The 23,221-nt window shown below is 30.0% G+C and overlaps 7 protein-coding genes, 1 non-coding gene and 1 pseudogene across 8 annotated transcripts; 2 read left to right on the top strand and 7 right to left on the bottom strand.

Moving 5' to 3' along the window:
- Positions 1-162: 162 nt before the first annotated feature.
- Positions 163-2,465, bottom strand: PWA37_000257 (hypothetical protein; annotated as a pseudogene).
- Positions 2,466-2,928: 463 nt separating this feature from the next.
- Positions 2,929-6,621, bottom strand: RGT1 (Rgt1p; the record flags this gene model as incomplete). Its single annotated transcript, XM_064856940.1, has 1 exon — positions 2,929-6,621. One exon carries the CDS (start codon positions 6,619-6,621, stop codon positions 2,929-2,931), a length of 3,693 nt encoding a protein of 1,230 aa, XP_064716073.1.
- Positions 6,622-7,246: 625 nt separating this feature from the next.
- On the bottom strand, positions 7,247-8,851 carry PTM1 (Ptm1p; the record flags this gene model as incomplete). Its single annotated transcript, XM_064856939.1, has 1 exon — positions 7,247-8,851. The coding sequence occupies one exon, from the start codon at positions 8,849-8,851 to the stop codon at positions 7,247-7,249; it is 1,605 nt and encodes a 534-aa protein (XP_064716072.1).
- A 604-nt stretch (positions 8,852-9,455) lies between these two features.
- On the bottom strand, positions 9,456-10,160 carry VPS24 (ESCRT-III subunit protein VPS24; the record flags this gene model as incomplete). Its single annotated transcript, XM_064856938.1, has 1 exon — positions 9,456-10,160. The coding sequence occupies one exon, from the start codon at positions 10,158-10,160 to the stop codon at positions 9,456-9,458; it is 705 nt and encodes a 234-aa protein (XP_064716071.1).
- Positions 10,161-11,986: 1,826 nt separating this feature from the next.
- On the top strand, positions 11,987-12,060 carry PWA37_000253. The gene has a single exon. It is a non-coding gene; the product is annotated as a tRNA-Glu (tRNA).
- A 1,242-nt stretch (positions 12,061-13,302) lies between these two features.
- Positions 13,303-13,923, bottom strand: PWA37_000252 (retropepsin-like aspartic protease; the record flags this gene model as incomplete). The annotated part of the gene is made up of 1 exon (XM_064856937.1): positions 13,303-13,923. One exon carries the CDS (start codon positions 13,921-13,923, stop codon positions 13,303-13,305), a length of 621 nt encoding a protein of 206 aa, XP_064716070.1.
- A 1,649-nt stretch (positions 13,924-15,572) lies between these two features.
- SPC42 (Spc42p) lies at positions 15,573-16,709 on the bottom strand (the record flags this gene model as incomplete). The annotated part of the gene is made up of 1 exon (XM_064856936.1): positions 15,573-16,709. The coding sequence occupies one exon, from the start codon at positions 16,707-16,709 to the stop codon at positions 15,573-15,575; it is 1,137 nt and encodes a 378-aa protein (XP_064716069.1).
- A 2,486-nt stretch (positions 16,710-19,195) lies between these two features.
- On the top strand, positions 19,196-20,911 carry HSP60 (chaperone ATPase HSP60; the record flags this gene model as incomplete). Its single annotated transcript, XM_064856935.1, has 1 exon — positions 19,196-20,911. One exon carries the CDS (start codon positions 19,196-19,198, stop codon positions 20,909-20,911), a length of 1,716 nt encoding a protein of 571 aa, XP_064716068.1.
- A 256-nt stretch (positions 20,912-21,167) lies between these two features.
- Positions 21,168-22,721, bottom strand: PRI2 (DNA primase subunit PRI2; the record flags this gene model as incomplete). The annotated part of the gene is made up of 1 exon (XM_064856934.1): positions 21,168-22,721. One exon carries the CDS (start codon positions 22,719-22,721, stop codon positions 21,168-21,170), a length of 1,554 nt encoding a protein of 517 aa, XP_064716067.1.
- Positions 22,722-23,221: the final 500 nt, after the last annotated feature.

The raw sequence follows: 23,221 nt of genomic DNA, 5'->3' as shown, positions 1-23,221 counted from the left end.
ATAAGTTTTGAGATTCATGGAAATCTGGGAAAAAAAGTGATATAATAAATGCAAAACTTCACATCGTAAGAAAATCCAACTAGTGTGAACATAGATCGACCTAATGTTTTTGTATAGTTTTATACTACCATAGCTTTTATATAAACCTTACCATATATGTTCTTAGATTGGATGTAAAGGAGCTCTACATATTGGACATTGTAATTTATAACTCATCCAATTTTCTAGACATTCTGTATGAAATATATGGTTGCAGGGTGTAATCATATAACTGTATATATCCACTTTATGTGTTTCTGGGACTTCTTCCACATTAACAAGCACCTCTGACATACAAATAGCACAATCTATTGCGTAAGTACTTGTAGAATTAGAATCACCATGTTCAGATAAGTATTGTAACGTAATGGATTTGAAATAAGAATATCCCTCAGGTATAGTATGTTGTGGTAAAAACCAACGAGCACCTAAAATATCTTGAGAGTATAATACTGCAATTTGGAAGCATACCCATAGAGAAAGTAACACTGCAAATTTTACGTCTCTATGGTGTCTGAATACATTTGATGGATAAGTGAATACATAGACAATAGGGAAAATTCTGATTATTGAGGTACCTATAACAAATGACCATAAAAGTGGCAATTTATTTTGTCTTCTATTAGCTACATTATTATTTCTTAATCGAACATTTCTTGGTTGAATACCTTTAATGGCATTTCTAAAAATTTGTGGGACCCAATACGAATAGAGAATAGACAAAGACGAGTATTCAAAGATTTTTCTAATTTGGAGTGGCCACGTTAAAGCTGATAGTACAATGAATGCAGACAAAAATAATGTGAAAAAGACTCTGCCATATAAAGAACTGCTGATGGAAGCTTCATCAGGAATAATAATAGGTCTTGCTGATTCTCTACCTTCATCTTGTAAATTACCACTCAGCAAAGTTCTAATACTCACTGACTGTTCATTTATTTGTGATGCACATACTGATATTAAATATCGAGTTTCGAAAATCGATGCCAAAATAAATGACACAAATGCACTGACTATTAATGGTAAATATAGCTCAGGAATGATGGTAGCAGAAATAAAATATATACATGCAAGAAGTCCATCTACCAAATTCATCATAGAGAAGCAATAATATGAAATTTTGTTAACACTTGATGGAGTATTTGTATGTTGCATTTGTCGAAGAAGTAAATAAATTTGAGCTATAAACAGTATGATACCGAAGAGAATGTGAAGTCTCATGGTTCTTATGTTAATTGCCGTAAGGCTGCCTTCAGCTTGATTAAATTCCAAAGTTAAACCACAATCTGGGGAATACATTAAACCTGATTTAATCATAACTGGAGGAATATGGGAAATATTTATTGGTCTTCCTAGGGGCCAATGCAATTCCTTATCTATTAGATTCATTTCATCCCTTGTGTATTGATTCCATGGTTCTAATTGCAAAAAAATTGCATATTCACATTTGTTAATTGCGTTATCATATGGCTGGCGGATATCTGACATTGTAAGTGTATCAACATAATTTGAATGATACCAATACTCTTTGATTAAATTTTTCACTTTTGAGTAAATAGCTTCAGTCTGTTTCTTTGAACTATCTGAATTATTCTCGTTCAAGATGGTTAAATAATGTGGGAATGCAAATAGTGAATGAAACTTTGCACTATCAGAAAATGACAGTATCCTGCCTCTCTCAATATCATATACAGCTAATGAATTTAATGAATGTTTTTCTTTTTCTAGTTTGTCTTGGAAATCTATCTGAAGAGTTAATAGCTTGAATTGATCATCTTGTGAATTAAACTTGTACCTTTTTCGTGAATCAATTTGGTTGGCAACAGTGTCTAAATGAGATATTTTAATACTTAGTTCACCTTTTTTGAATGTAACATTATGTCCTTGGTTTGAGTTAGACCAATCTTCTATATACGTATCTCCAGATTGTGGTTTATTGTCATTAATACTGTAGGGGGGGTTCGTAAAATCTGGGTAATGGCATACGTATTTTATCAAAATAGTTATTTGATATTACATCTACTTTACCTATCAAAGTAGAAGAAATATTCCAAGGATATATGTTATTTTTTTTTTTCCATATTCCATACATCTTTTTGAATTGAATTTATAATACTATTAGGCAAAAGTAAGTACTCTTGTGTGGACTCCCAGTGATCATAATCTTTTTGATCAATTGGATAAGTTGCATTTAAACTAGGGTTATCTAATACATCTTGATAACTTAATTTAAATCCAGTAATATTTCTGAAGTTTTCAAAATAGGTCATATTCATAAAAAGATCAAATTCCATTTTCATGTGTTCTTTTAACAATCCTAGCTGATTAAATTCATATTCTGATGATACACCATCACCACCTGGTGAGGAGAAAAAGATAAAAAGAATGATAATAACAAATATAAGTGTGTTTGTGTCAATTTCCATAATTGAATTGGTAGTTATAATAACGTTGGTAGTACTCTCATGAATATTGCTTCACTGGGCTTTTTTATGATCGTTTGTTTGGGATAGGGCTTTTATTATATAATCTCTTTATGTTTCCTTAAATTAAAAAAAAAGTTGTAGAATAAGATAAATTTAGTTGCTACCTTTAACAAAGAAAAAAGATAATATATATATAACGAAGGAAGGGAGCGACAGAATGTCAAAAGTAAGAAGAAAATATTGATTGTAATAGAGAATAATTCAAATGTTACGTGAAAATTTACTATTGAGTATTAATGAGAATATTACAGTGTATTAGATATAGTATATATTAGTATACTTATTGAAATACAGTTCAAAATGAATATTTATAAAAGTTCTTACAATGGAAATATATAATATGTTGATTTTTTTTGGTTTGTATGTGACTGATACATACTATCGTGTGTATATCCGTAATAGTTTATAACCAGCCAAATTCTATGTCGTCTAATAATTTCCAACCACTTTTAATAAAATGCTCCATAATCTCATTTTTACCATTTAGTTGACTTTGTGGCATAAATTCTTTTTTTATAATTAAGTCTTGGTCGTTATAATCTCCAAGTGTACGTTCATTCAAATCAGTATCAAATATCTTGAATGGTTTAACCATATTAAAAAGGTTTGTAATTTGTACAACTTCATTCATGGAATTTGATAGTTTGACCACTATATCATGAGGTATCATAGTCTCAGATAGGTTAATTTGCATGACAATTTGTATTAAATGCGTTGGTAATTTGTTTATTATACTTATAATATTGTGCAATTCATAAATCATTGGAATAGAAAATGGAGATATTGTACCAACCTCTAAATTATTGATCAAGTCGTTATTTTTTTCCTTATTATATTTATTCTTGTGTAAATTTATCAATTTTTGGTAAAAGTTATTAATATCTTTAGAAGTATTATTTGCAGATTGGTGTAGAGATATTAATTGGTGATGAGGGGTTGGTGATAGGTCTGAATATTTATGGTCCATGCTAATACTATTTGTAGGGTTTAATTGAAATATTAAAGATAGTAATTGGAAAATTTTTGATATCAGTTCTATTAAAATATCTGAAAGGTCGGATATTGTTTCGATGCTAGGATTTGATGGATGATCACTTTGTAGAGATATTAAACTATTTGTAAGTTTTTGTCGTACATATAAAATTCTATGAAATAGTCCTGCAAGCGAAGTAGATGTACGTTTTTCCAGAAATGTACATATAGGGGTCCATTTTAAAAGAGATATATTACCTTTTTCAATTTGAAATCTATTAATGGACTTTCTCTTTATTGACAGCTCTGTTAGCATCTCACCTAAATGAAGACTTTCGATGATATATGCTAATTTAGTTGTATCATTTTCTACACACCATCTTTCAATAAACTTTTGATCGTAGTTATTGTAGAATTCTGATCCAGGGAAGCTATCAAAAAATTTATCAATAGTCGAATTAATTGGAATATTTAATAATTTGGGTCCTCCAAATACACAACTTTGAAGCGAATCAAATATTATCAAAAGAATATATAATCGTTTGAAAATAAGGGAATATCCTATTTCATATGTAGTATCCTCATTGGTTTTTTCAATTCTTGTTAGAATTTCTCCGACAAGTAACTGTTTGTATAATTTAAATTCGTTGAAAATTGTTACCGACATCCCCAATACGAATGAATTATCATAGCCAACATAGGAAAGTATGTAGTTTAATATTATGAATGTGCAAAGATAAATTACTTTAATTCTTGGTGAAATTAAGTCTTTGTTTTCTCTAAATTTTGGATGAATATCGACAATTTTTTGAAAACATTCATTTAATGCTGATATAAAAACTGTTTGAATTTCAAAATAATCGTTTCGTTTTAAGTCACTGCCATTACCAGATATTTGATCATCTTTATTGTCCAATCCATTCCCTCCTGGATTGTCATTGTTTGAAGTCCCAGTGATGTTGGATCTAACAAGTGATGATATGCGTGTATCAAATAACGAATGACCACTACCTCTTTTAATAGCCAATCTTACCAACAATTCTAAAGAATTCCTAAACCATAAGAATACATAATCATTTAATTCCTGAATTGCTGAATTTAGAGAATCATAATGCATAAGAATTTCATCTTGTAACATCTTTTTATTTAAGGGAATGATTGGGAAACCAATATGAATAAATTCATAATAAATATCAATTAATTCTTTGTAAGAGATTTGTCCGTATATAACGGCGGGGCAGTTGAAATTATTACCATTTGGTGTACTAATAACACTCGCAGATGTCCTGTGTGAGTTGGTAATTGACTGTTTATCTTTAAGCAATTGTAATGTATACGATGGTGAATTTAGTAGTTCTGTCGGATTTGAGGATGAATTGATACTACTATTGTGCCCGCTTTTGATTCCACTATATTTAATTTCTTTGTGCTCATTTATATTGTTCTCTATTGGATGCATAATGGAGTTGAGTGAGATTATAGAGGGTACATGTTTGTCTGACTTATTTTCATATACTTCTATTCTGCTGGAATTGTTAAAATAATCATGTCTAGTAGAATCATTGGTGATACCATTGAGCGGTTTTGTTGTATTTGACACTGTTGTTGAGGGTTTTTCTTTTTCCAATGAAGGAGTAATTATTGATTTTATTGAAGTACTTTCTAGACTATTTTTCTTTGTTTTAGAAGGAGTTATAGTTCTTTCATTTGTATTCGCTGAAGTTCCGGGAGACATAGCTTCACTTGCAATGGAACCATGTCTTGTGTGAAATCCACTTGTTGCAAAATTATCAAATGAATTTATTGGTCCCATAGTTTGTTGATGTGCTTGTTGATAGAATTGAGAATATGAATATGGTTGGGGTAGTTGGTTTGTGCTTGAATTATGTAAATTATTTTGTCCAGCAATATTTGTAGATGATGTCTGTCTTAATAAAGACGGTATTGAACTTGTTCTTCTGAAGGGTATGTTTTGCTCTTCCTCATTTGAAGTATGATTGAGGTTTTTTATATATGGCCAGTACGTATTGTTAGTATTCCCCGTGATACTATTAGACCTACCTCCACCTACTGGATGAATGCCATTATCCAATAGGCTGGTATTGAGAGTGTTACTATTACTAACGTTATTTTCTGTGATAGGAGATGGAGCAGATATTGTTTGAATAAAGTTTGAAGACATCACAGTAGTAGTGTTATTGCTATGATTTTGAATAGGGATAGTGCCTGAATTATACATGGTATTTTCATGTAAATTTATATTTCTCATGGATAAATCACTACCCAATGAATCAATTGACGTTCTTTTTTGAAGGGGAAAGTCATGATATGGTACTTTCCAAAATTGTTGTTGAGTAAAATTTAAAGTTGGAGTTAATTGTCCTATTTGATTTACAATATTTTGAACTGTATTTCTATTTGTATTATGTAATGTATCATTTTCATTAACTAAAGAAGTCTTAGTACTATTTTCATTTGTGTTGCTATTGGCTTGTTGAAGGTTTGTTGAAGGAACATATTGTGATAGAGGTGGCAACAAAACTTGGTTAGATTGTTGTGATGTTATAACTGCGTTATTAGTAGATAAACGATTACTATCATGTTTATAATTATTGGATATATGTGCAACTGTGTGATCATTGGGTGTTATTGTATTCTTATTTAAGGCAGTGTATAAATTCATGTTTGAAAGGTTATTATTTTTTTTACTGTTATTATCTACAATGTTACTGTCTTGTAAAGGGGATATATGATTACTTGAACTGGCTTTGTATAATTTATTATAACCTTTGGAAGGCCCTCTTTTCAATGGAACTCTTATAAAACTGCAAGTTTCGTTATTTCTTTCGCAATAGCCACATATGCTTTTCAGTTCATTATAGTCACATTTAATCTTTTTTTTTCTGCATTGATCACAAGCTCTAGACGCTTTTGTTCGTTTCTTAACTTGAGTTTCGGATGGTGTGGTTCTATCATGTTTATTAGCATTTGATGGTGATGTCGATGCATTTACCATGGTAACACTCTTTTCTGGTGAAGAAGCTGCAGTAGAATCTAAATTTGATTGTATGTCATTTTTATTAATTATATTTTTTTGATTTGAATCTATTGTAGATTCTTCCATAGCGCTGACTCACAGCTATTATATTTGATTAAAATTATTCTAAGTTTTATTTTCTTGTAAAAATAAATAAAAATGATTGCACGGTTAGGTTAAAAGCAAATAGAAGCAGTGCAATCTGATTTTCTCTATCGAATACAATCTATCTGAGAATGACAAAGAAAATACTCAATTTCTTTGTTAATAGCTTCCTTAATGTTATATTCTGTCTGTATTTAGAATAATTGCTAAAGTCATCAATCATCGATGCTCGAAGTCGAAATTTTGTCGATGATATTTTCCACTTTTCTATTTTTTTTTTTTCAATTTTTAGATTGTACTAAAAGATGAAAAATAATCGAGGCCATCTAGATGGGAAATGGATTGAGTAGTCTATTTAAAAGATATTTACAAACACAAATACATATGAGAATAATTTTCTGAACATAATATTTTAATCAAAGTCATGGAGTAATAACAGTATATTTCTATTAGATAAAAAGCATTTTTTTTAATTTTTCATTATACATAAAATACATAAAATAATGTGTAAACGTCATTGATGAAAATATTTCTATTTAAGCAGTTTACAAGGTATACTTTTGCAAATTTTCTAACTTCATCTTCAATTTACAACTAAGTATATATTTTATTTGGTATGATTGACAGTTTCATGTTCATTTGCATGATCAGAGAAGTCCAAGTCTTCTTCTTGTGGATTTGCAGCATTACTATCAGAGTGTGGATTGCTGTTGTATGTGTGTTCTTCATTAGTAATAATGCTTTGATCGTCATGATGTTCTAAGTCACTATCATTAAATTGATCACCCAATGATTGAAGGTCACTTAAATCAAAATCAGCTACATTCTCAGGATCAGTAGGTAATTGTTGGGAGACAGCTAACATGTATGATGTATCTGTTGGTCTCCATAAGAAAGAAATTATGACAAAGACAACAAAATAGACTAAAGTTGGCCAGAAATCAGTAAAGAAGAATCTAGATCTCCAATTCTTTTCAATCATAGCTATTGTGTTCATACTAGAAAAAATTATAATGGTAATTATAAATCCAATCATCAACACAATCAAAGAGGTGTAAATAATAATCAACAATTTCTTGTACATGTTTAACTTCACTACCTGTCTTTGTTCTTTTAAGTATCTTACAGTTTGAGTCATGGACCTTAAAATCATTAAGTAGAAACCTAGCATGCAAAGTGCGAGAGGAATGAAAGTAATTAAAATGAATGGAGATGGGTTTTCAGCATCTTCTAAATAACTTTGTACTAAAAAGACCGAACAAATTAGGAAACTAAAAATTGCATAGAATTGGCAACGTCTCATTAAAGTTTTGTTTAATTTAGGGTATACAATACCATAACCTAAGGAAATTACCAATAAAATGAAGAATGAGAAAATTAATTTACCAGCTGTTAGCAAGGATAAAAATACCATATAAACTTTAGTGCCTGCTACGTTACCCTTTTCATTTTTGATATCATAGTAAGCCCACACAAAAATAGTTTCAGCAGTTAAAAATACATAGAATGCTAACAAATATTTTTGTAATGGTAACAATTCGTGCTTATGTTTCCAAAAGGCGAAAAAATATAAGGCCATTGCAATGACATAACCAATCGCCAATAGCCCATAAAGAGGTAATTTGTTCACTTCAGAACCAGCTAAATGGCCATATGCATTTCTAAAATTGACTATAGCATCAAATTTAACATCATAGGAACTGGTAAAAACTGTTACACAATAAAACCCGGTTTTTGTTACAGGATATTTAGTATCATGTAAACCAACAAAATCCTGGGAAAATGTCATAATTGGATTGATCAATGTTTTATTTTCCTTTGTGTAAGGATCGTAAGCTTCTGTTTCAATAATAAAGTTACCTAAATCATCTTCTGAACATAATTCAGCACTGACTGCATAATCATCGCAAACATATTGTTTAGAACCGTCTGCTAAATTGGCACCAAGATGGAGATAATCTTGGAAATCGTATATGGCTACGGATAATAGCCCATCTGTGTCCGCTATATCTTTTTGGAATTTCTTTACATTGAAAGAAATAAATGGATCAATTTTTCCACCCCAATCATCCTTAGAGTACATACCAGCACATACTTCATAATTCTTTTCATTAATTTTTTCCTTATTTGCCAAGGAAAAGGTTGCTATTTGCGAGAGTAAAAGGAGGCTTGTTGTTAAAAAAGACCTTTTAACACGTAATAAAAATCTCATAGGGCTTGTAATTTAGTCGCTGCTGTAGAAACAGATATAATTCTCAAATATATATTTTCTGTAGCTAGATTGATTATTATTATTAATTAGTAGAATTCTAGGAGCTGTAGATAAGTAATTTTATCCTTAGAGTTTTATTCTCCTTCAATAGCAATTATTAATTAAATATTTATTGGTTTACTCTTGCAATATTTTTAGAGTTATTTTTCATCAATGGGAAAAAAAAAAAAAAAGAAAAAGGAATAGGAAAGGAGGAAAAAAAGAAAACAACAGACAAGAGGAAGACTGATTGACATAAAGTTAAGGAGAAGATGGGGAGGCGTGAGGAACAGAAAAGAACAAGATAAGCAGAAAGATAAATACATCTCAGTTAAGGCTACTAATTAACTAGTTGTAAAATTAGTTGAAAGTTTGTATCCCTGGAAACTTAATGGTATGTTAATGTACCACATTTCTATCAATTAAGCTATAATGTTAGGGAATATTTTAAATGCAAAGTCTAAGTATGTAGATATATATATGTGTATGTATATAACATGGGAATAATAGTTATTTTTAATCATGGAAGGAAAATATAGTGAAATTTTAAAGAAAATCACCCGACTTAGGCTTGTAGAGCTTTTAGTCTTTCTCTCATATCAGCTATCATTTTATCTGCCTCCTCATCAACTTGGTTTTCTGGTATTTCTTCTTCTTCTTTATTATTCTTGTCTATTGTTTGCCCGACTGGTAATTGTGTAGTTGGAACCTTATTAACTGTTGCAAACTTTTCTGTTGTGTATTCTTCAATTATCTTATTCACCTGCTCCTCTACTTCTTCGTCCATTTCATCTTTCTCACCCATATACAAAGTTTCAAATGTATCATCTACCATTTCTGTTATAATTCCGGCTTTCATCAACTCTTTTTCTAATTCTACCATTGTTGATTGTAGCTGAGGTAATCTGACCAAAGTATTCATATCTTTCATAATACCAGTGGATACAGACATTGAGTTCGTTAAATTTTTCATTTTATAAGCTTCTTCAACTTTCATCGTTATAGAATCTAATTGTGCCTTTGATGTGTACATCCGAGTATATTGTTTATTTATTTGATATAATTCTTTAGCATAAATTCTTACGGCATTTAGGTTATTTTCTTTTGCAGATTTCTTGATCAACTGTTTCGTCTTTCTTTGTAATGCTTGTAATTCATTAATATTTCTATCTATTTGTCTTCCATTTCTTTTTAAAGAGGCCTTAATCTTGCGATGTTGTTCCTTTGGATCAGGTCCCCAGATAGCATTCTTAATAAAATTCATAGTCATAACAATGTATGTGTGTTAACAGCAGTTATACGTTTTATCCAGCTTTAACCTTTCTGGCTCTTTCACTGCTGATTTTTTGGTGAGACCTCTTTTTTATAGCGATAATTTTAAATATTCATGTTAATTTTAGTCTATAACAAAATTTAGTTTTTTTTTCCTAAATTTCTTTCTGTGAATTTTTAAAATAAAATGCGGAATACGATTTTTCCTGTAATTTCCGGTAAAAATAATAAGCATAATGAATGTGTCGATAATATCTATGCTTTACTATACTTGGCAACCTTTGTTAACGTTTACATTTAGAAAATAGCTTGAATGATTATGTTCTTGAACAGGTAAATAAAGCAATAATAATTATATATAAAGACATTATATATAGGAAAATAAAACGATTATTGTTTTATAACTTTTTTAGTTATTTCACAAAGTAAAATCATATACAATTGTAAGTTAAGTACTTATATAGTTTGTGGTGATAAGGTAGTGCTACTGTTTATATAAAATTATGAGTTAATAATTTTCTGAATTAGATTCTATTTTTTGGCCTCCAATTGTTTTTGCAATATACTTCTTCAATTAAATTTAATTGTATATTTTTGCATGTCAATGGTTTACATACTTACATGTTATGATATTCTATTTACTCAGGAGGCTGATGATTTTATTCATTTATGTATTACAACATGTAAATTTTGATAAACCCTAAATTTCAAAATTCAAATTAAAAGATCCTATTGATAAATATCAGTTAACCTCAAATATTATTTTTGGAACCTTGATTGACTTTTATTTTCAATCTAAATATTACAATTTGTTTACAATACGAGTTATGGTATAATGAACTAAAGATGGATTGGGAGATTAGGATTGATATTATAAGGTTCATATGTTTTTTCTTATGTTAGTATTTTATGTTACAACATCTTATTATGCTCATTTTCTATGTAAAAATAACAATATTGTTGTAATGAATGACTTGAAACTTAACAATAAAAGTTTACGTAAAGAACCAAAATTAAGAAAGGTTGTGTTTAAATTTTGCGTTTGTCTTATACATTTTCGAATTCATATAAGATAAGAACAACGTGAAACAATACAATAATGACAAATTTATTAATAGCACTACGTTTTTTTTTTTTGATGTTTATTGTCATGTATATTAAATAACATATAAATAATTTCCCCTGGTTGGGTAGTTTTATTAACATTGTTTCCCTCAAGATTTTGTTGTAATATTAAATTGTCAGATTCTTTGTGTATTCCAGGGAAGCGCAAATAATATTAATAGTTATTCGCATAATCGAGACGGTAATCAACTATAGGCCATAATATAATTACTAAAACGGTCTTATAATTTGAGTAGCTTTTATCGAGCTAATATATTTATTCGAAGTTACTTGACTTGTTACTTGCTTGTTGTTCTATTTTGTTTATACATAATATATAAATTATTTACAAGAAACGGTTATGGAAGATGATCTTTTATCTTCAGAAAACGTTGTCCTTTTCTATGTTTTCTGGAGCTCGCTCAATTATCCAGATTGGTACATCAATGATCTGACTGATACAAACCCTAAAATTTATTACATTAATTTAGGTGCATTAGTGCATTAGAACTGCACCCCAATTCTCTAATCATGGTAATTAGTAATATATGTGGGACTTATTAAAACAATAGGTAATTCTAGATTTGCCAGAATCTTATGTAATCCAATCTCTTTATTATGCAGCATCTAATGTTGTAGCACGTGTATGGCTTATTAAAATAATAAATAGTTCTAGATTCATTCAGGATCTTGTGTAATCCTGATGGTAATGAATTGAGATTCCGATGTAGTGTAACGGCTATCACATCACGCTTTCACCGTGGAGACCGGGGTTCGACTCCCCGCATCGGAGTGTTTTTAAGATTGCTGCCACTTTTTTTGATATATTGTAATAGATGAAAACCCTATTACGAGAGATATACTTTTTTAGATGCTAAAACAGATAGATATAGCTTGATTAGTTATCAGTATATGACATATAAACTATACTCTACACAAGGAGTAAACTAAACATGCACAGCAATACGGATACACATAGTTATATAAACAAGAAAAATAAGAAAAACAAGAACGTCGTCGTCGACCAAGGAGTTCACAAGATCGTTTATAGTGATATCAGAATTTCATATGTCACAATCCATGCGCAATAGTAACAATAATTCATTTGAATAAACATAAGATATAGCTTCACTCTATATCTTTAGTTGCAATATGAATATATATTTATATATGTCTATAATACACTGGAACTAAAGGATATATAATTAGAGACTTAATATCTATTTGTATTAAATCTTTGTTCATTTGTCGCTGTTTTTCTTTTTCGGTTACATCCTGCTTTTATGTGTGTTTGTAGTGTAGTATTTTGCCAAAAGGAAAGTTCAGAAAAATATAGTCAACTCTCTTTTTTTCAAACAATACCCTAAATAGTAATACCAGGGATATTACATTTGCTCCTCCTTATGAGACAAATTCCACGTTGTTTCCAAACTATGGTTTGTTTGTTTTTTTTTTTTATAAAAAAAATTTTCTTTACTACTCTTATTAATTCTCTCCTGGGCAAACATCTCTTTAAATCTTTTTTACTAATTTTAATTAGATCGATTTCAGCACAACCGTCCAACATTACTAGTAACACTTCCTGATTGTAGTCATTCCTTCTAATATCTATTATCCTAATAATACGTCGATTTTGTTTTCTCAATTCTTCTAGTGAAAATTTTGGAATTTGGTGAAATTGACTGTCTGTACTTACATAATGTTTCATTGAGCTGATATCAACTATATTATGTCTTTTTGAGCTTGATATACCTCTCTTAATGTTGACATTCAGATCTCCAACCATTTTTGTCACTTCAAATAACCTAAATCAGATACAAGGAAATATACGATCAGCACTAATTCTCTTGATAGATAAGAAACAGTTAACATTTAATTCCTTATTCTTAATCTTAGACTTCTCAAAGTCAACTTTATAACCTGGGCAGCTACCTTTTGTAACATTTTTTCTAGGAATAAATGTATTAACTTTTATATGTTTATGTAGGTAGTTTAAAGCATCATAATTCCTTCTTGTAAGTCTCTATAAAGTATCTTCAGTAGTCATCGTTTTCACTTTCTTGAGAACCGCAATTATTGTAATTCCTTGCTTCTAACTTAGAATCCGACTCTTTTAAAAGTTTCACCTCGCATGAATACTTTTTGTATGGCTTAACTACAGTGTTTCCACTGTACGTCATACTTCCCACCTTACAGGCATTCGTACCATGGATCAAAAATTCACCCAACTTTTCCACAGTAGCAGAAGTACAATTGTCCAACCTCCTACCTGCCGTTTCTGCTTCTTGCAACTTACGTATTGCTACATTCATACACGCAAAAATAAAGCCTAGACCTAATAACAACAACTCTCGTACTGATTTGCTTAAGACCAAAAAACATGTTGCTTCAACCTCAGTGTTAAAGATAACGAAGGATACATCTACGCACATATTTGTCTGTAGCCTTTCTTTATTTGGATTTATTCTGCCTAAAGACCATATCTGGTCTAACTTCCGGACCTTCAATCCCAATGTTTTTACTAAATCTTTTGCAATAATGGAAATTTGAGCATCCAAATCCAATTTTGCTTTTACTACTTTTTTTCCAATCTTAACATTTTTCTTTAAAGATTCTTGAACAATACGGTCTTTGTTCTTTTCAATTCTAGCAACCATTGCTCCTAACTCTGTTCTCGGGCTAATTTCCTTTGAGGACCTCACTAGTTTTTCGACGTATTATTAATTGAGTTCTTACATTGGTGAGCCAAATGACTCACTTTGCTGTACTCGAAATACTTGACAGGCTTCTTCTTCTCTATCACTTTATAAGATTTGGCAATTTTAAAATTCAACTCGGTCCTGTTTGATTGTGCTTGCTTGAAAGTATTTTCATAATTACAAGTCATGTCTAATAATTGTGCCCATGTAGTAGTTTCTGGGATTTTATTATTTAAAATACACCCAGTTAATTCAATAGAACTTACCGGCCAAAAATTGTTCTAAAATAAATTCAGCAGCAACGTCTAGTAATTCTTGAAAATTATCACCAATTTTCTTCATAGACTTACCTTCTAAATTATCATTTCAACATTTATCAACAAATTCCCTGAAAAGATGATTTAAGCCAAATCTATTTTCAATGCCATGAATAGTTTGTTTTAATGACGTAAAAGTGGATTCTCCGCTTTCAAATCATGCTCTTGCCGTCCCTTTCAAACATAATTTAATCAATTGAAGTATAAACTTATTATCAGGAAAAACCTTAAAATAAATCTGGTAAAAGATATTAACTGAATCTTTCCAAGCCTTAAAATCTGTCTTAAGTTGTTACTTTTATCAACATAGTAATCTTGGACTTTAGCAACGGATTTCTTTTATTGATTTTTCATCATGATCAGACTTATCGGCAACACACTTGCTTTCAGTATGCTGTGATTATCACAGTAATATTCTTATTACCATTCAGACAGGATTTGTTTGATTATTTATCTTATCTGAATATATAAGAATATTAATATAAGAAATATTACTGGTCGTGAATTTTATGATATAAGGTTTAGACCATTCGAAGTAGAACAAAGGATTGGAGTTCAAAATGTGAAAGTCAAAATAGGTGAGTTCAATTTGAGAACATATAATGGTACATTAAAGGATAAACATAATCAACGAGTGCTACTAGTAATGTTGGAAGGATGTATAGAAATTGATTCTGTTCAAATTAGTAGAGAAGATTTAAGGAAAATTTTATCCGAAAGAGAATTAATAAGATTAGTTGAAAAATCTGAAAGAAACTAATCATAGTTTAGAAACAGCATGGGATACATTTTATAAGGAGGGGCAAATATAATATTTTGGGTGTTGATGTATTAGAGTTTTAGTTGTTAGTTAAGGAAGACAATGCTTATCAATATTTGCTTAAACTCTCTTTCTTGGAAGAATTTACAAATAAACCTTAAGCATTGAAATATAAAAAAGTTGTGAAGAAAAAGATATGAAAATAAAAATATTGTCAACTAGAAAATTTGTACGATCGTCTGCAGTGACATTATGAAAATATCTGGTATATACGCAATTCAAAAACATTGCTAAAATAGATCATATGTTGATAGCTTATTATTATCAATAAGTATTACTTCCCATTTTTCTTTTTCTTCTTTTGTCTCGATTCATGTTATTGTTTATACCGGACTATTAAGAACCTAATATATAATAATGAATATCGATTGTTACTATAAAGTTTTACATATTTTATAAAAATATTATATGTGGTTGTTATTTATGGAACTTAAATGAACTAGGTAGTGTTAATTCATTTTGTACTATCGTCATGTCGAACTGGTTTGGAAAAACGACGTTTCATCATATTCATTACCAATGTCATCAAATCTCTCTCTAATTTTCGATTTATTTTTTGATTTGGGTCTAGTTACCTCATTTTTAGTTTCTTTTTCTGCAAATTTTACACTATTTTTTGTATTGCTAGTGTTGTTATTTTCAAAGGAACTAAAACCTGTATCTAAACCTCTTAATTCTTCTTGGATCTGTAATATTTCTTGTTGAGCTGAAATCTTGCGTCTTTCATACGCTTTCCTTGCTTCTAGTCTATGACGATACTCTTGAACAGCATCTTCTAGTTTTCTCAATTCTTCCGTTTTAATAACATCTAAATCTTTTTCTGATAAGTACTTCGACTTATCATCAGTATTATTATTTTTGTTTGAATCATTGTTCATATTATTTCCACTACTATTCCTGTCATTATCATCAGTATTATTGCAATTATTTGAGTTAGATCGTGTAGATAAAGTTATACTGTCTTGTTTTAAACTGGAGATCATTTCATACAATTTACTGATTAACTCCTTTGTCTCTAAATCATTTTCATTTTGATTTAGATTTGATTTATTTGTAGACATGGAAGATCTATGTTCGTTATTTCTGTAATGATTATTTCTTCTCTTAGAAATATATATATGATCATCGTCCAAATCTTTATTAACATCAGAGTCATCAACAAAATCAAAATTTTTGACATTATTATTATTATTATTATTATTATTATTATTATTATTATTATTACTGTTATTGATGTTATCATCGTCATCTTCATAGATATTTTTTTTGTAAAGTTTATAGGAAAGTTCGTCTCTTTCATGCTTATATCTCAAGGCAAGTTCGCGAAACTCAAAATATTTACCTAATTTCCCCTTTAAAGTCTCGCACAAATTTCTCAGTTTCAACTCTCTTTCCTGTTGTTCTCGTAATTGTCTAGACAACATTTTGATTTCAGCTAATAATTCATCGACAGTCCTGGCATTTTCATAATATTGTTTTGGAATCAATTTTTCTCTTGGATTCATGTATCTATTGCCACTATTCCTATTCTCAAGCCCATCAAATCCGTAATTTTTGAAGTCAGGTCTGGATGTATAACGTCTAGGCGTTGGTGAACCGTTATTCATTTCTTTGTTGTTGTTTTTTTCCGATTTTTTTCACCTTAGTATTGTTAATTAAATGGATTGAAGTTGTTTGAATATATATAAAAAACAAAAAACACAGAAATTCGTTGATTTAAATTATGTTTTTTTGTTTGTTTATTGCATTTAAATATGACAGAATTACAAAAGGACTCTATTCTTCTTATTTGTTTATTTAATCTATTCATTATTTGATTTCTGAAACACAAAAAGTAAAGAGAAAAAATAAAGAAGAAAGCGGACAGTCGCGTTAACGTGTAAAATGAAAAATGGAACGGAAATGAAAAGGTTACGCGTTTTTGATAACATGGACAAAACATTCATAAAACAGATCGAAGCTATATCTATAAAGGTTCATGTACATACAAGCATGTAATATAGTATAGTATAATAAAATAATATATATATATATATGTAACCAACGGAGTAGTATATTTTATTAAATGATACCTTTTAATATAAGTTTCTTCTTTTTTTTTTCTAAAGAATGTGGATTGTTGTTTAACTGTTGGATACAATCTATATTTTCTTTGTTTTCTAAAATGGTTGAATAAACGGTTTATATTGACATTTTTTGTGATTATAACCATAAGGTTGATTTTGATTTTGTTACAGCTATGAACTCCATTATTTCATATTGAATCAAGTCGAATTAAATTCAAATCAATTCTTGACATCTTTATCTTTATCTTTATCCTTTTCTTTTCCCTGTAGTGAACTTATTTATTATCCATTTTATTAGTTTGTTTTAGTCCTTTAAGTCGATTGAATATTATTGTCTCATTAATAAGCAATATCTCTTCTCTCTAATTTTTGAAAGAGAAGAAAGAGAGAAAGTAACAGTTCGATATTTTCTTACAGATAGATAGATTCATGCTATTTGTCTATATCTTCTGATATTTAACAGTTGTTGGTTCTCAAAGGAACGTACAGAGAGTCTGGCTAGTGTCTAGATGGCTTATCATTCGTATTTAAAGGTTCTGTATGGAAAATATATACAGAACCCTTGATATCCTTTTTTTGTTTCGCCTGTATCATATACACCCATACATTCCATGCACGTGTATAATATTAAAAAAAAATAAAGAAATCGATTGCTAGATGTATGGGTGTTTCCTTTTTGTTCTTTTTGGTGTTTTCTTTTTTTTTTTCTCTTTTTTTCTTGTTTTTTTTATTTTTGATGGAGAAAGATTTGTGACTTGGGTAGGGGAACAAAAGATGCGGTAGTTATGAGAGAAAAGAAAACGAGTCATGCATAAATTAACAACAATGATAAATCCACACACTCCCAAAAATTATACTTTGAAAATCACCTTAATAGGGGAGGGCTTTTTATCATAAACAATGAGACGTATAGCTTTTTATTTTTCATTTAGATTTGGGAGGGAAAAATTCATGATGTAGACCTAATCACACCTTTTTTTTTTAAATATTTCTGAAAATGTATCTTTAGAAGACCTAAATTATTTGGAAAAACGGGAATAATATTGACTTATAAGATAAAATAAAATAAAACAGTTTGTAAAGGAAATAGGAATAAGATTATATTCTCTTCTTACACAATGAATAAAAGATTCAAAATTAAAACCTATTATTCCAAATCTTTGTAAAAAATTTAATCTTGTGTCCATCATTTACAGGTGGATATTTGTTTATTTTTTGTTGTGTTAGCACAACAATGAATTTTATTTTATACTTAAAAATTTGGAAGTTCAAAGAATAATTGATGTATAATGGATTCAGTCCTATTTTTTTTCTTTTTAATGAAATGTGTTTATCATGTTTTATATCGATTGGTTGGCTTGTTTTAGATATATACATTATCTCTTTACTTATTTTGTGTTCTTTGGAACTTGTCCATTAGATAATTTCTATACTAAATAGAACTAAAAGTTTTCTCAACCCTGATGTCTTTTGCCTCTCACATCTTGGCTTTTATGGTTATCTGAAAGTAACACCCTAACTTTTGCATATTGTAATGCACATTTTGAATTGGCTAGAAAAATTTCCATAAATGGAAATTCAGAAAAGTATTAAGGTTTTTGGTGAAGGCAAAAAAAAAAGCGGGGATAAAAGAAGAAAATCGATCACTTTTAACGGGCTTTTCTTTGTCTTTATTTTTCTTGTTTTTTTCTTTTTTTTTTTTTTTTCCATCTCCTATATTACCCCTCTTCTAATATTCTTGTTTTATTTATTTGACTATTTTGACTAATTCAATTAGGTTAACTTAAAATCAACTTTTCTATATTTGTGTCTTTTAATCTACTATGTTTTTTTCCTTCTTCACCATTTGTTTTTCTTTCTTTTTTTGCCTTAATTTGCATTTGGAATCTTGATTTGAATCCACTTTGTTATAATAGTTTATCAATAATAGTCTTCGTTTTGTTCTTTTACATTTTCCTCAGTAACGTATAAATAACCTTCTCTTTTCCCCCTCCCCACACCTCACCTTAATAATACAAAAAATCAATATGTTAAGATCATCTGTTGTTCGTTCTCAAGCAGCTCTAAGACCACTTTTAAGACGTTCTTACTCTGCTTTTAAAGATATCAAATTTGGTGTTGAAGGTAGAGCGGCTCTACTAAAAGGTGTTGAAACTTTAGCTGATGCTGTTTCAGCCACTTTAGGTCCAAAGGGTAGAAATGTTTTAATTGAACAGCCTTTCGGTGCTCCAAAGATTACTAAAGATGGTGTCACTGTGGCAAAGGCAATTGTCTTACAAGATAAATTTGAAAATATGGGTGCTAAATTATTACAAGAAGTCGCTGCTAAGACCAACGAAGCCGCTGGTGATGGTACTACCTCTGCTACTGTTCTTGGTAGAGCCATCTTCACTGAATCTGTTAAAAACGTCGCTGCTGGTTGCAATCCAATGGACTTAAGAAGGGGTTCTCAGCTTGCAGTAGAAAAAGTCATTAAATTTTTATCTGAAAATAAGAAAGAAGTTACTACCTCTGCTGAAATTGCTCAAGTAGCAACTATCTCTGCTAATGGTGATTCCCATGTTGGTAAGTTATTGGCCTCTGCTATGGAAAAAGTCGGTAAAGAGGGTGTTATTACCATTAGAGAAGGTAGAACTTTGGAAGATGAACTAGAAGTCACTGAAGGTATGAGATTTGATCGTGGTTATATCTCTCCATATTTCATCACTGATGCTAAATCTGGTAAGGTCGAATTTGAAAAACCTTTAATTTTAATAAGTGAAAAGAAAATCTCTTCTATCCAAGATGTTTTACCTGCTTTAGAGTTATCTAACCAAAGTAGAAGACCTTTATTAATTCTTGCTGAAGATATTGATGGTGAAGCATTAGCAGCTTGTATCTTGAACAAGTTAAGAGGTCAAGTTAAGGTTTGTGCCGTTAAGGCACCAGGTTTCGGTGATAACAGAAAGAACTCTTTAGGTGACATTGCAATTTTGACTGGTGGTACTGTTTTTACTGAAGAATTAGACTTGAAACCAGAGCAATGTACTTTACAACATTTAGGTTCTTGTGATTCCATCACTGTTACAAAAGAAGACACTGTCATCTTAAATGGTAATGGTGCTAAGGAGGCTATTCAAGAAAGAATTGAGCAAATTAAGAACTCTATCGATATTACTACCACTAATTCTTATGAAAAGGAAAAATTGCAAGAACGTTTGGCTAAATTATCTGGTGGTGTTGCCGTTATTAGAGTAGGTGGCGCTTCTGAAGTCGAAGTCGGTGAAAAGAAGGATCGTTATGATGACGCCTTGAATGCCACCAGAGCTGCTGTCGAAGAAGGTATTTTACCAGGTGGTGGTACTGCTTTAGTTAAGGCATCTAGAATCTTAGATGATGTTGAAGTTGAAAATTTTGACCAAAAGTTAGGTGTTGATATCATCAGAAAGGCCATCACTAAGCCAGCTAAGCAAATCATCGAAAATGCCGGTGAAGAAGGTTCTGTGATTGTTGGTAAATTGATTGATGAATTTGGTGAAGATTTTGCTAAAGGTTACGATGCTTCCAAGGGTGAATATACTGATATGATCTCTGCTGGTATCATTGATCCATTCAAAGTTGTTAGAACCGGTTTAGTGGACGCTTCTGGTGTTGCTTCTCTATTAGCTACTACTGAAGTTGCTATTGTTGATGCTCCTGAACCACCAGCTTCTCAAGGTGGTATGCCAGGCGGTATGCCAGGTGGCATGCCAGGTATGATGTGAAAGTGAAAATATTTGCTTCTTTAATTTACATTCTATCACTTCTAGCACATACAAACAGACAAACAGACAAACAGACAAACATAGTTTATCTACATATTTATGTTTATAACTGTTTAATTCCATTTGTTCATTAAATCTGTAAATAGACAACTATATCTACATACATATATACATATATATATATATGTATATATCTTTGTAAACATTATTTTTTTACTTATTTGATTTCTATAACAGTTTACTGGATCACATATATTTAGCCTGTTGTCTTCTGTTGTTTCTTTTCGAGTTGCCTTGATTTTTCAAAATATAGATTTGGATGATCCATTAAAGTTAATCCCTCCTTTTCAAGTTCACTATCGGCTAAATTATGGGTATATTCAAACACTTTAGTGTTTGCAACAATATATTCACCATTTTCACACGAATCTAGTACACTACTAATCTGAGATTTTGTTAATCCCAATTTAGCTAATTCAACTGTCAATTTATCTGAACTCCAATCACGGAAGGGACAACCATGGTAGTCTCCTCTACCTGGTCTAGGTTTACTTAAAATTGTTCTACAATCCCATGGTTTATAATTGATTCTATTACCTTCTAGCCCATAATTATGTCTAAAATTGTATCTATATTCTTTATTAAATTTTTCTAAACTCATGTGACCACCATCCGTGAATGCCTTTGTCCAAAATTTCATAGATTCATCTGCACTTAAGCCTATCCCCTTTAAAAATAAAGAAAGTTGTTGTCTACCATAATATCTTAAATGATGATGTTCTTTTAAACCTTTAAATAAGTTTCTAATACATAAGGGATAATGTTTGTTGATTCTCTCTGACCAAACACTTTCGGCAGTTATATCATCATCTTCATTATTGTTGTATTGGTTTGAGTTTTGATTAAAATCAGAGATTGTATAACCAGAAGACAAATGGCTTAAAATGGGTACTAGCCTATCATCTTCATTTAATCTTGGTAAATATTGGAATGTTTTGATTAGTTGGTCTTGTAATTTATTAGCGAATTCAGAGGCAATCAAATTCAACTGTTGGAACTGAGGCAAGTATGCATAGCCTTCTTTTAAAAATACAGAACGGTTACCAACCATTTCGATAACATTTTCAAATGGTAATTTGATGAATTTTTCATTTTGGAAATAATTATATCTTTGTTGCTCATCGGTTAAATTTAATTGGAATTGTAATTGAGATGAAATGGTTTGGTATAATTCTTTTGAATATTTATTCTTTTCTTGATCAGATATATATTGTAGAAGAGGTAAATTTAGTGATTGCACAAATTTGATTTGATCTGAGGAATTTAGCATTTGGTATCTAATTTTGAAAAGGAAAGTTTCTGCTCTAACAAATTTTTCTCTTAATTCCTTAGTGCGGCAAAAACAAAGTCTTAGAATATAATGAGAATAATAATCTTTTTTTTTGTTTATATAATTGTCATTAGTTAACGGCAAAAATTTATTAAAATGGGATTTAATTAAAGTTTCAATTTCATTTAAATTTTTGTTTCTTGATATACCTGATTCAATCTCTAATAAGATTTTCAGTCTAGCAATTGCCCATGTTTCGAACTGTTCTAATGTTATTTCTCCTCTTGGTGGGTATTCATAGAACGATAATTTATTTGGATATATTATGTCATAAAGTTTCTTTTCGCTATCTAAATTTCCGTCCTTTAAATTTATCCTTGTGAAATTATCTTTACCAGGTTGGAAACTATCTGAAATGGATTCACTATAGGAATCGAAATTTCTTCTAGCAGCAATTCTTTTCTTTGTTTGCCTAAACATTTTGAATTTAATATGCTGATTGATTTTAGTTCAAATTTATTTGTATTTATTTCTTGTTTTTTTGGATTTGGTTTTTTTTTTTTATCCTCAGCAATATCCGTAGATAGTAGGTATGATATAATAGAAACCAACGTTATTAAAACAAATAGCCATGTTAAGTTGGTTAACTTGTGTTATGGTTTCCTTTAAGATCTTAATCATCTATTCAACTGGTTGTACTACCATCCATTCAAGTGAACTATTTACGATTTTTTACGCGTCGCGACACCAAAAAATTTGCAGTTAGAATTTTTATTTTTTAAAACAAAAATTGAAAATAAAGAAAACAAAACGTGTTGCACACGTGACAGACACCCATACATCTCTTCTGTGTATTTTGAAAAAGAAAAGAGACAAGAAAAAGCAAACTTTTGGACCAAATTATGTCACTCGAAGGAGTTTCAAACTCCTTTTGGATCATTTTCAACTTTGTAGAGGGAATAAAAAAAGAAATAAAGGAC

This window comes from Arxiozyma heterogenica (assembly GCF_036370985.1).
Source record: "Arxiozyma heterogenica strain weizmannii chromosome Unknown scaffold_11, whole genome shotgun sequence".
In the NCBI taxonomy this organism is placed as follows: domain Eukaryota; kingdom Fungi; phylum Ascomycota; class Saccharomycetes; order Saccharomycetales; family Saccharomycetaceae; genus Arxiozyma; species Arxiozyma heterogenica.
This window is presented reverse-complemented; position numbering and strand designations above follow the sequence as displayed.